The sequence below is a fragment of the Rhodamnia argentea genome, chromosome 3 (assembly GCF_020921035.1).
Source record: "Rhodamnia argentea isolate NSW1041297 chromosome 3, ASM2092103v1, whole genome shotgun sequence".
NCBI lineage: Eukaryota > Viridiplantae > Streptophyta > Magnoliopsida > Myrtales > Myrtaceae > Rhodamnia > Rhodamnia argentea.
Window position 1 is genome coordinate 32,072,652 of NC_063152.1, and position 13,129 is coordinate 32,085,780.

General features: G+C 38.4%; 1 protein-coding gene across 4 annotated transcripts in view; it reads left to right on the forward strand.

Moving 5' to 3' along the window:
* LOC115746427 (heavy metal-associated isoprenylated plant protein 39-like) overlaps positions 1–13,129 on the forward strand; it is a 29,096-nt gene that overhangs the window by 13,611 nt on the left and 2,356 nt on the right. For 2 of the 4 annotated variants that reach the window (XM_048275843.1, XM_048275844.1), the window contains exon 3: positions 7,099–7,569. The exons of 1 other annotated variant lie outside the window; for it this stretch is intronic. In XM_048275843.1, coding sequence (XP_048131800.1) covers positions 7,099–7,355 — 257 coding nt within the window. In that variant the 3' untranslated portion in view covers positions 7,356–7,569. Of the gene's footprint in view, positions 1–6,480; positions 6,501–7,098; positions 7,570–13,129 lie in introns of those variants that run through there. One more of the 4 variants, XM_048275845.1, reaches the window with a different exon arrangement.

Consider the following 13,129-nt stretch of genomic DNA (forward strand, 5'->3'; position numbering starts at 1 on the left):
AACATACCTGGCGTTCCTTGAGCCAGCTTAAGGTTATAAATTTGCCTCACAATCTTGTGAAGTTGATTCTGCTGTACAATAAATTTTTGGTGACTGATCAGGTCAAGTGACTTCAGGCAAGCTGCAGGCAAGGAGGACATACTCAGCTGAAATTTCGCGAGAACTTTTTAACCAAACCAAGATAAGAAAGCGTGGCCTTAGACCTTGCACGCGGAAAATTATTGTCGTTTGCTTGTGTTTTTTTTTTCTTTTCAAATTTGATCGAATGCACGAACCACGGATTAGCCATTTAACTATTTAGCGCCGTTCCTATCAGATTAAAGGAGGAAAACAAAAAGAACTTCTCTTTCATTGCATTTTTTGGAAGCATCTGAGGACTTCGCCACCACCCCCACTTTTGGTTACATATTATTTGGCGTCCATGATTGTCAAAAGCATCTGGCTTAATGTTAGGTGGATCTTTCCTGTCTTTCCTTCTAGCAATCTTCACCCCGTGTATAGCTAAGCAAAATTTACAGTGATCACAGCCAATAAGACCATAATCTTATCTACCAGGTAACTTTGATGAACTTGGGTGCATACGGATCCACTTCTTTGGTTGAAGATCCAGATCCTAGTTGCAAATTCATTCATGAAGAAGAGGGTGTGTGAAAGATTGGCTACAAGCTCACTATGGCCTGTCCAAAGAGCTGCTCAGCAAATCGGGTACATAACTGGTTCAACACAAGATGCCGAATCCACAGGACTTACTAGCGGCAAGTCAAAATATTTCGATTCGCGGCGCATACATCATAAGACGTACGTTGCCGACTGACTATCAGTGGGCCGCGCGTGTTCAGGAAAAGGTCGGACAATATTGCTCCCCCGGGGGAAAGTGTGATTAACATTCTTTTCTCTTAGACTCAAACTTATCATTTGATGCTACAGAAGTGAAGAGCTGCAGTGCAGATGTTTAATGGCACGTCATATCCGCATACCCCTCGCTATCGACCTTCTCGCAAGGCTTTTGCCTTTAAGGTTAACGGCGGTCGGATCTGCTCCAAGCAACTCTTAAGTTTTTTCCTGATAGCTTCCTCGTATGGGCTTTTGACTTTTGGTCTCTGGAGAAATCAAGGTGGCATCCAAGTTTCCAAAGTCGCCCCGCGGCTGAAGTAACCAAAAACTGCCACCACTGGCTATTGCCATTGCTACAAACTTTTTAAGATCATCAGCTTGCAAGTCCTCGAAGGTCACCAATTGCATATCCGCACAAGATGAAAACAACACAGAGCCAGCCCCTTTGATACTGGGAAAGGATCAAGACCACATACCATGCCAAGAATAACTTTGCCCTTCTAGAACGTTCATAACTATACTCTATACTAGCAGTAAAGGACAGGATTTTTTTGTCGGTGGAATTATCTCGACTCATGCCTTTGAAATTACTTAATTGTGACGTGGTGCCTTTCCTTTATCCCGCATAAAAAAGATGGGAGTGGGTGGAGCCAAATACATCAGCGTGTGAGTCCCGAGTCGTGAGGGGCGATTCCTCTCTCTCTCTCTCATTTTAAAGTCGCGGCCCGCTTTCGTTTTTGTCTCGACTGATTAATTTACAGAGAAACCGTGTGGCTCTTTCCCTCAGCTCTTTAATCTGTTCACACGTCACATTGTGTCTATTGGGAGATCATTGACAACCCGAACAATTAACGAATTAACGTAATGGAATAAAGAAATCTCTCTTCTTATGCAAACTTAATAGGAAACGATATAACAGAGCAATATATCTAATATAATATATAAATGCTAAGTACTCACAAACACAAGGGAATTTTTTAGTGGAGCTACTTCAACTTTATCATTCACTTGTGGGGTTTGATGAACTTCATAAGGAACCGTCTTAATAACAGGATCCCGAACCCCAACAAAATCATATCGTGGTTTAAGAGACTCCATGATCACCCGTATAAACGGAGAAAAACACGACACAATAGTTCTACCATACCATTATTCTTAATAGTCCGTAAGCAACTATCCTTATTCGGCCATATCATGCTTCAGCAATTTAGCTATCTGTAATTCTACAATTCTTGTTCCTCCATTGAAATAAAAAAATCTATACCTCTTTAAATGATCCGGGTCATGTACGAAGTGAAACCGAGTGGTTCTCGAGTCCAACTTATTTATTGTTGGATTATATAAAATCTTAATATGGTTCAAACTAGATTAACGTTCAGTCCACAACTTAAAGAAAATCAATAGAACACTTTTGGTAAAAATGCAATTCATAATGTAAAGGGCTATTTTCAAAGTTTCACCCTACAGAAAATCATAATAAATTAGTTTTATAAATCATACTCTTTTTCATATCCAAAAGGGTGTGATTGCGTCTTTCGGCCACACTTTTCTGTTAAGGACTACTGGGCATAGCAAACTAAGCCACAATCCCATAATCCTCTAAGTAGTTGGCGAATGGCCCTTTAAGCTATCCAAGATCGCCATGTCGACTATAATACTTATCACCGTAGTCAGATCCGACAATTTTTATGACTTTTTCTAGTCGTTTCTCGACTTCGCTCTGGAAAATCTTGAACTTGTTAAGAGATTCGGACTTTTCCTTAATCAAGTACATATAATCATATCGGGAAAAATCATCTATAAATGTGATGAAATAAAAATTTCTACACAACATTTCTGTATAGGGTCCACTTATATTTATATGGATGATCTCTAACAAATGAGAACTACGGACTGCAGTTTTCTTCTTTATTTTAGTCATCTTACCTCTACAACAGTTTGCGCATGAGTCTAGGTTACTTTTAAGAGTGGGTAGAACGTCTCTCTTTATCGATCTTTCCACTCTTTCCTTAGAGATGTGACCAAGACGTTTATGTCATAATGTGTAAGACTGTTTCTTAGGTAGAGGTCTTTTGGAAACAACATTTTCAGCTGTATAAGCGACGTATAATTTGTTGGGAAAAAAAAACATAATCTGTACAATCCATTGGACATAGTGCAATACTCAACTTCATTTAAATTAAAAGAAATAGAAATTGCATTATTTGAAATCTCAAAAGAGTAACCACACATGTCCAAACTTAATACGGAAATTAAATTTCGTCTTTAAGGAAAGTATGTAAAATATGTTTCTTAATGTCAATTAAAACCAAAATCCATAATGACATTCCCATAAACTCAATGTCGACTTTATAGTTGTTTCTACAATGAGCTTGATTTAACCTGATTTGGTATACTTTAGTTTATGAATCTCCATATAGTAAACGCACCATGATTTGTTGCACCGCTATCTAGCCACCACGAATAAGATGGGGCTTTTGATAGATTAGATTCACAAACAAATGCCAAAGAATCATTACCTTTATGCTCACATTTAGACAACTAAGTTTTATTTTTATTGCAGTCTTTCTTTATGTGATTGTTTTCTTACAAAAGAAGTAGTGATCACCATCCTTCTTAAAGGATGCTTTTACTAGACCCAAATTGTCAAAATGACTGATGGTTTGGTGAGTTCCTTTATGAATATGATTTCTAAACCAAGAACCATCACACCTGATGTTTAAAGAGTCATTGTAGATGAGTACCACTTTCAGTATTAGACGATACATAGTTCAAAGCCTCCAAGGCTTTCATCATTTATTTGACAGTGCGATCGACTAGCAAAAAACACTTTTCAAGTGTTCCTTAATGGATTGCTTCATACCAAAAATAAGCAGATCCAATTATTCTTTTCCCTAGCAACATATAATGCTTTCCAGGATTCCTTACTAATGAAAGTGAGATATGCATATTTATACTTAATAAGAGCAACATCATTAATATTCGCCAGTCCATTGTAAACAGCAAATCCCCATTAAGTTTTTAAAAATTTGAACCAATATGAATCTCAATTTTAACAGAGTTGTCGTTCACATAAACAATGACAAAAATGATCAATGTTTATAATTAGCATAATGTAAAAATTTACCTTGAGAGTCACATACATCATCATATAATCACTTTTGGGCAGAAAACATGATATGCGGTTGTATATTCTCTGCATTACAGCGGCTATGAGAATTTATTTTAATCTTCGTTAATCACCACCTTTGGATGTATGAAAGCACTTAGACCAATCAATTTTCAACCATATGTTGTACATGTAACCCTCCATGCAACAATACATAATTACCTCCTTTGGGACTATAACTACGCATTAAAGCAAGAAATATCCAAATACTTTATGAACCGTTATTTATTAAACCCAATCAAGTGTGTCACTTTGGCGGTCACAACCCAATTGAATTTTTCTGAAATTGGGATATAAACTTTATATTTCACATTTACTGTATGCATGTAATTTTAGAAACTAAGGGCAATTATCCACAAAATTACATGTTGTGCTAATTCACTCAATAATACATGTTAAACCATACACATGTAATTGATAAATTATGCTCCACATATCTGTATGTGGTACTTACATATGAGATTGCACCTGTATTTCACGAAACCATATAGAAATACATAGAAATACGCCAAAAATACCCTAAATAATACACGTATTTGGAATTCCATGGGTATTTTCCATCCATAAAAGCATCAAACATGTAAAATAAATATACCACCTTGTAGAATATGAGCATACGAGCACGCCGGTACCCGGAACTCGCCAATTCGACGTTGCACGCTCCCTCATGCGCCACCGGAAGCTTTAGCGTATGAGGCTCATGCGCGTACACGTGCAACGTACGTATTCGAGCCACCAATCGGTTTGCGTAATCGGTCCGACCTGTTCATCCTGGTCCAACCGCCTCTAGACAGAATTGACGAAATAGGTTTGGCTTAACCCGGTCTGATCGGTCAACGATCGGTTTGATCGGGAAGCCCGAGTCAACAATCAACTGGGCCGGGTTGGGTAACCAGGTTGATTGGAACTTACCCGAGTTGGCGTGACGTTAGCCGACGTTATTCCGCACGTGCGGATTGGGTCGCGAGCGTGGGATCCCTATTGGCGCATGGCCGCCACGCACCCGATGGGCAGCGGCTCATGGTCGCTCGTAGCGGCACGTCCGGCGATCGCCAGCGATGATCTTGACGTGGTTTTTCCTGTCTCGACAAGTACTTTCAGAATATATGCTTATTTTTCAATTTTGACGAAAACAAAATTTTAAAAAAACACCATAACGTGATTCGAGATCTAGAACACGTTGGCTCTGATACCACATGTAATCTGCGATTAATACCCTTGATGTAGTGACCCAAGATAATCACGTTTAGATATACGAATCACAGATTCATAAAATTAATGAATTGACGCACCTGATTTTGGATCCATGTTCTTGATGCGGGATTGCGACGATCCGATGCTCAAGACATTCTCCTCTATGAACCCCCTTTGTCACCGGCTTTAATGAGATGACCCCTCGCGTATCACTCATGACGACCCTTTATGTGAGGTTATGTAGACATTAGGGTTTGGAGGAGGAACTTGAGCTTTATTTATAGAAATTGAAAGCTTATCCCCTCATTATATATAAGGCTTATCTCAGTCCTTACTATCCAGTCCCATATCCAACTAGAATTAGAAAATATTTTATCTTTCTTTATTATGCCAATTAATATTTACAATAACAATTAATAAAGCCCACATTGAATATCAAAATATATTCTAACAAAAATCTCTCATCTTGTGCAAACCTAATAAGAAATGATATAATAGATCAATATATCCGATAGAATATATAAATGCTAAGTACTTACAAACACAAGGGAATTTTTTATGTGAAAAATCTCCTCGATGTGAGGAGGTAAAAAACCGCGGGACCAGAGTCCACCCAAAAACTTCACTACCAATGAATTGAGTAGACAATGTTCTTCTCTAGTTAATACTAGAGGTACGTAGCAACAAATACATTAAGAATACCATTCTTGGCAATACACGTCAATTCGCGAGAGATCAAGGTTAAATCTCACCAAAATGCAGGTTTAGTTCTACCCACTAAAAGCCCGATGAAAGAAGATCCGGATGAAAATCAAACCGATCAGATCCGAGAACAATGCGTTGTGAGCAATCAAACCACGAATCGACCTCTGATGGACGCTTGATGAAATCTGGACGGCACCCTCTTCCAGATTTTCTTCACTCTTTCTCTCTTGCTAATACATTTGAAAAAGAATGCTTTTTGCAGCTACGACATAGAAAAATAATGAGAAATCCTACTTCTCCATATATATTATTATATGGGCTCAAACTTACAGGCTTGCAATTCATTGGGCTTCCTTCACGTGAGAGTGAACCTAGCCAACAGTATCCTCCAAGAAAGAAACTTCTCCTTTCTCTCACTCTCATGCGCGACTATATATAAAGCAAAACCATTTCGTCTTCTATACTATATGTGCACGTACGCACGCATGCAGTTTTACTTTGCTCCGGGCGTCATTCGAGTGTTCTTAGCTTGCAAATCAAAGCCAGAGCAGAGACAATCCCACCACTGCTTTGAAAACCCAAGACAAAAAACGTGAAGGTGAGATTTCTTTCTGTCCTTCGAGAAGTTAAATCGTTTTTGCACATGGAGTGGGTTTACGCATTTCTGTGAGAGGGGGGGTTCTCGATGATATTTTCTCTTGGTATCTATCGGTCTCAAGCTTCACGAATTTTATCTTTTCTTTCTTTGCTGTTTTAAATTGTTAATCATATTCCATAAAGTGGATCTGTCCATGTGAACCAGAATGCTGGGAGTACCAAATGTTGCCTGCGTCAGATTCTTGTACATTGTTTGTTGATTATAAGTGGCCAACTAGTTTAAAAGCCAGTCAGTTTATCACACCAATTGTGAACGTCGAGCTCTGCCATCCTACAAGATTGATCTTTAGTTGAAATCTAACTGGGTTTTTCCTTTTATCTCCAACTTCATTTTGCAGAAGTTGGTGTTTAAAGTAGATGTCCATGACGAAAAAGAAAAGAGCAAGGCCATGCAAGCTGTTTCTGGTTTGGGGGTATTGGCTCTCTCTCTCTCTTTCTCCCACTTGAGTGTTCAAATCGTCACTGTAATGACTAATCGTCTGGTGCTTCAAAAATGCTTCGGCTTTATCACTAACCTTTGTCACATAATAACTTTCCAGGGATCAGGTCTCTGACTATGGACATGAAGGACAAGAAACTGATGGTATCCGGCGATTTCGACCCGGTCAAGGTGGTGAACAGGCTGAGGAAATCTTGGCTCACCGAAATCGTGAGTGTTGGACCGGCTAAGGAAGACGAAGGCAAGAACAACGAAGACACAGTAAAAGCCTATCAAGCATACCATTATTCCTATCCGCTTACATATAGTTACTACGTGCCCGACCAAGAAGAGACCCCGAATTGTGTCAAATGCTGAAATTCTTTGTGCTTCCGGACCAACATCAGGACTTGGTCTGTGCACTGGGGAGGGACTGAATAAGGAAAGGTTGATTATGCCTTGTGAACACAAGAATAACTGGAGTACCATTTTTAGGAACATGAGGTTTTTAATGTTTCTTTCGGTTTTTGTATGTACATAGTCTATCTATGTAGAGAGATTGGCTTTTAGTTGAGGAACTCAAGGAATGGAAGATCCATTATGTACTCCATTCAGCAAACGATTGTTTTCGGTGACGGGAATATGCAGTGCATAATCTTTTTTTTTTTTCGCTCGATATATTAATCAATCTACAGGAAAAAAGAGATATTGTTCATTTCAATTGCAGTATGATCCAATGTCCATAGCAACAGTTACAGTTAGCTGATGAACTTACTTGGTACTCCTTTAGCAGCTTGTTGTCATAATTTAGCCTCACAATCTTGTGGAGGGTATTCGGGTGAACAATAAGTTCTTAAAATGGTTATGAGCTTGATCCATGCTTCTGTCATGGTGAATCAGTAATTGCTTTGGTTTTTGGTCAATTCTGGTGACTGGTCAGGTCAAGTTACAGCATTTGGACATACCTGCCAGGAAAGAGGCAGATAAGCATATATATGGCGTCCATGATCATAAATGGTTCAACACAGGATGCTGAATCCACATGACTTGATATCATTAAGTTACAGCATTTGGGCATGAGCTGCAGATATGATTGAGACGTACGTTGCAGACTTGCTAAGAGTGAACCGCACATGTTCAGTAAAGATGGGATCTTTCAAGTGTAATTAACAGTTATGATTCTCTAGTGCTCAACTTACCATTTGATGCTCCAGAAATGAAGAGCTGCAGATGTTTCGTGGCACGTGATATCTGTATAAGGAGAACCCTAGTATGAGCTGCAATACTCTGGTCTTCTCATAGGCTATCAACCTTCTCTCGAGTTTTTTGCTTTCAGGTTCACAGGGGTCGGATCTGCTTTGAGCAACTCAAGTGTGTCTTTCCTGACAGCTTCCTTGTGTGGGTGGACTTTCAATCTTTGGAGAATCAAGGTGCTTGATCGGTGACTCACTCTTAGAAGTAGAAGTGACAAAATGAGTCTAAAATTCATATTTCAACTCGTAATTAATGGTCTTGATCGTAAATGGATAGCCTTAATTTTTAAAAATAAGTTTAAATGTCTCATAAATGAGTTACTTTAAGTGAGTTACAATAAATAAATTATTTTTAATAAACAAAATCCGGTAGGAGTGGCCAGAAGGTGAGGGCTGTGAAGACCTCATGAAGAGGGTTATTGCCCCTCGCCTTCACCGGCGACCCTTGTCAGACTTAGATGAAAAAAAGGAAAAGAGAAAAAAGAAAATAAAAAAAATCTTTTTTTTTTCATTTTTCATTTTTCATTTGTTTTATTGTTTTTTTTTGTGATTTTCTTAAAATTGTCTATAGTATCTTAGCAATATAATTACTTTACACTTTCATATGAAATAAATTTTTCTAAATTGAATTAAATATGGAATTGTTTTTAACAATATGAGTCGGATTACGTATGAGTCGGGTATGAATTGAGAAATTTGCATCACAATAAAAGGGTCATAAACGAGTTATATAGCTTAATTTGGGTTGGACCATTTATGACCGGACTCGACCGGACCCACCCATTTGATAGGTTTATGCACTCTCAATATGAATTGGTGGTTGGTAAATATTTCAAGAAAGGAATGAGGGAACCCTGCAATGGTTGTGGTGTAGAAATGAGGTTCCGACAGCAGGCTTCATGTGCAAAAGGGTTAGAGAAAAGACTCGCCAAAGAATTGGTGTGGTGTGAACTTGTTTTATTATATCATAAGCAACTTATAACTCATTGAATATGTTAATGGTCTCGGATCTAAGCTCACCCTTGTAGGTACCAACTTCAACCACTTGGACAACTAATGAAAGTCCCACTTTGACCAGAAATCTTGTTCTTATCTATTAATGTGAATAAGCATTATTCATAACAAGTCTAAAGCCAAATTGGACTTTTCTTCTTCTAACTTATCTATTAATATGAATAATGATTATCTATAACAAGTCCAAAGCTAAATTGGACTCTTCTACTTCAAAATCAATTTTATTATTTTATAACAGCCTCCCTTAAAATTGATTTCGGAAGTACATAACACCAAGCATTGTCTTCAATTTCTCAAATGAATCCGCCTTCAATAGTTTTGTCAAGATATCTGCAACTGGGTCTTCGGATCTACGTAAATCAAGTTCGATCTCACCATCTTTGACCAGCTCACGGATATAGTAATACTTGATGTCGATATGTTTGCTCTTGCAATGGAAAACGGGATTCTTGGCTAATGCAATTGTTGACTTGATATCACACATCAATTTGGTAGAATCTTTCTGCTCATGCATCAGTTCGCTAAGCATCCTATGAAGCCATATCCCTTGACATGCTGCCGAAGCAACCGCTATGTATTCCGCTTCAGCTGTCGAATGTGCAATAACTAGTTGCTTTTTCGAGGACCAAGAAATTACTCCCGATTTGAGAAAGAACGCATATTCAGAAGTACCCTTCCTCATTTCAATATTACCCGCCCGATCACTATCTGTATATCTCACTAAATTAAAATTGTCGGTGTAAGAATATAAAATTCCATGATCATAAGTTCCACTTACATACCGTAGAATTCTTTTTGCTTCCCGCAAATGTGATTGGTACAGTTTCTCCATGAACCGACTAATAATTCCCATACCATACATAATATCCGGCCTAGTAGAGGTGAAATATCTTAAGTTGCCAACAATACTTTTAAAATAAGTGTTAGCTCATTGGTTTCTTCTTTCTTCAGCTCTAACCATTTTGCTACAGGAGTTTGAATTGCTTAGAGTGATTCCATGTTGAATCGCACATCATTAGCATATTTTTGTTGCGAAACAAATATGCCATTATTTGTCTGCTTCACTTCAAGGTCTAGAGAATACGACATCAACCCCAAATATGACATCTTGAATTGACTTGTCATGGCCTCCCTGAATTTCACAAACATTTTTTTTATAGTTTCCTATAAATATCAAGTCATCTAAAGGCATATAATAATGAGATCACCGTTAGTATTTGACTTGATATACAATGTATGCTTATATGGGCACTTTTGAAAATCATGCTCCAATAGGTATGTGTCGATTCTCATGTACCAAGCTTGAGGTGCCTGTTTTAGCCCATATAATGCTTTCTTCAATTTGTAAACTTGATTTTCACACCCTTTTTCTCATAACCTTATGGTTGCTCCACGTAGACTTCATCATCAAGGAAACCATTAAGAAATGCTGATTTCACATCCATTTGATGGATCTCCCAATGGTTCTAAGCTACTAGTGCTAAGATCATTCGAATGGTATACATTCGAGCCACTAGTGCAAATATTTCAAAATAATCAATACCTGGCTTTTACTTTCACGACTAGTATGGCCTTGTAACGGTTCATTTGACCGTCGGGTTCGTACTTCATCTTGTTCGCCCACTTGACACCAATGGACTTCTTACCGGGTGTTAAAGAAGTTAACACCCATGTGTCATTCTTTTCGATGGAGTGGATTTCTTCGTCCATTACTTGGATCCACTTCTCATCTCTAGCTGCATTATCATAGGATATGGAGTCACATTCAGCAAATAAACAAAAATTTTCCTTTTTTCATCAATGATCTCATCACTATCACTATCATCATCTCTTATGACCACATAATCCTTGAATTTTATCGGAGTCCGCCGTGGTCGTTGCGAATGCTGAATTGATGGTTCTAAAATCGTTGTTGGTGAAGAAGATGAGCTGCGAGGTGAAAATGATGAATCTTCAGTTGAAGTTTTTTCCGGCTCTCCCACTTTTGGTTCTTCTTCAATGGTGATGTTTTTAGGATCACCCTTCTAGTTCCAGTCCCAGGCTTCATGCTAAAAAAACTGAACATCCCCGCTAATAATTATTTTCTCCGTGATCGGATTATGCAGCCTATAACCCTTACTCGCCTCACAGTAACCAATGAAGATGCACTTCTGGCTTTTGTCGTCCAACTTCTTCCTTCGTTTGTCTGGTATATGGGGATATGCAACACACCTAAATACTCGTAGGAATGAAACATCTAGCTTGTTGCCGATCCAAGCCTCTTTCGGGGTTCTTCCAAGAATACTCCTTGTTGGACACCCGTTTAGGACAAATACAGCATAACAACATAGGCAACGGCTTCTGTCCAAAACTTCTTTGGTAAGCCTTTAGCCTTAATTATACTTCTTGCCATTTCAAAAATAGTTATATTCTTCCTTTCTGCTATACCATTTTGTGGAGGAGAGTAGCTAGTAGTCAATTGACGCTTTAGTCCATGAATTTTACAATATTTGTCAAATTCATTGGAAGAAATCCTCTACCTCTATCTGATCCCAATGTCTTTAGACTAAATCCATTATGTTTCTCAGCATAAAATTTAAATTCGTTAAATTTTCCAAAGGCTTCAGCTTTTTCTCTTAAGAAATATACCTCTGTTTTTCTGGTAAAATTGTCTATAAAAATTAATGCGTACCTTTTTTGTCCGATCGATTCTACCTCATCTAGGCCACAAATATCTGTATGTACCAGCTCTAGAGGCTGCTCGGCTCTTCTAGTTTTTCCAATTGGAAATGATTCTCGATGTTGTTTTTTGATGAGACATCCTTCACATGGACTATCTGGACTATCAATCAAAGGCATCTCAGTCACCATCTTTTTCTAAACCAATAGTTTTTGTCCACGAAAATTTAGATGGCCGAAGCGAAGATGCCACAACCACTTGCTATCTTTCACCATGGCTTGAAAACTCAACAAAGATTTTGTTTGGAGAGATAGAGAGAACATTCAGTTCTTTGTCATATGCACCGCCGTGATCAACTTTTTGTTTACACCTTTAATGGTGCAAACTCCCTTTTCAATGTTAACTTTGTGGCCTTTTTTTGAAAGTTGCCAAATACTAAGCAAATTCTAGAAAAGTCCTTGCACAAAGTAAATGTCTGCAACCGTAACATTAGTACTATCTTTTGATTTGATATCAATGTTACCTTTTCCCATCACGAGAATCTTTGATCTATTTCGGAAGTTGACTTCACCACGAACCGTTTCGTCTAGCGGTGAGAATAACTCCTTTCGGCTGCATATGTGATTGGCGTCACTTGTACTCGAGTCATTCATTTTGCATGCCAACATGACGTTTTCATCAGCATCGACGGCATGTACATGTTCTGGCCGTTCGTGCCTAATGTTTGCTCGACATTCGGATATGTAATATTCAAATTTGTTACACTTAAGATACTTGACCTTTGATTTGTCACGTGTTTTATATCTTCCAGTGGAATTGGAATTTCCACCTCCACGGCCTCGCACACCATGATGCCCTCCTCGAGTTGAATGAGCGACTCGGCTTTGCAAAGCTTGCTCGAGATACACACTGACGGACTTTCGATTCATTCTTTGCTCATGCGAGCATAATGAACCCATCAACCGTTCCAATGTCATGGTTGATATATCCCGACCTTCTTCGATCGCGACAACAACGTAGTCAAATCTTTCAATCAAAGATTTCAAGATTTTTTCTATGACTCGTTCATCTTGGAGGACTTCACCATTAATCTTAAATTGCTTAACAATGGTTTGCACACGATCAAAGTATGATGTGATAGATTCAGAGTCATTCATGCGTAAAGACTCAAAATCACCTTGAAGTGTTTGAAGTCGAACTCGCTTCACACGTTCATCGCCCTTGTA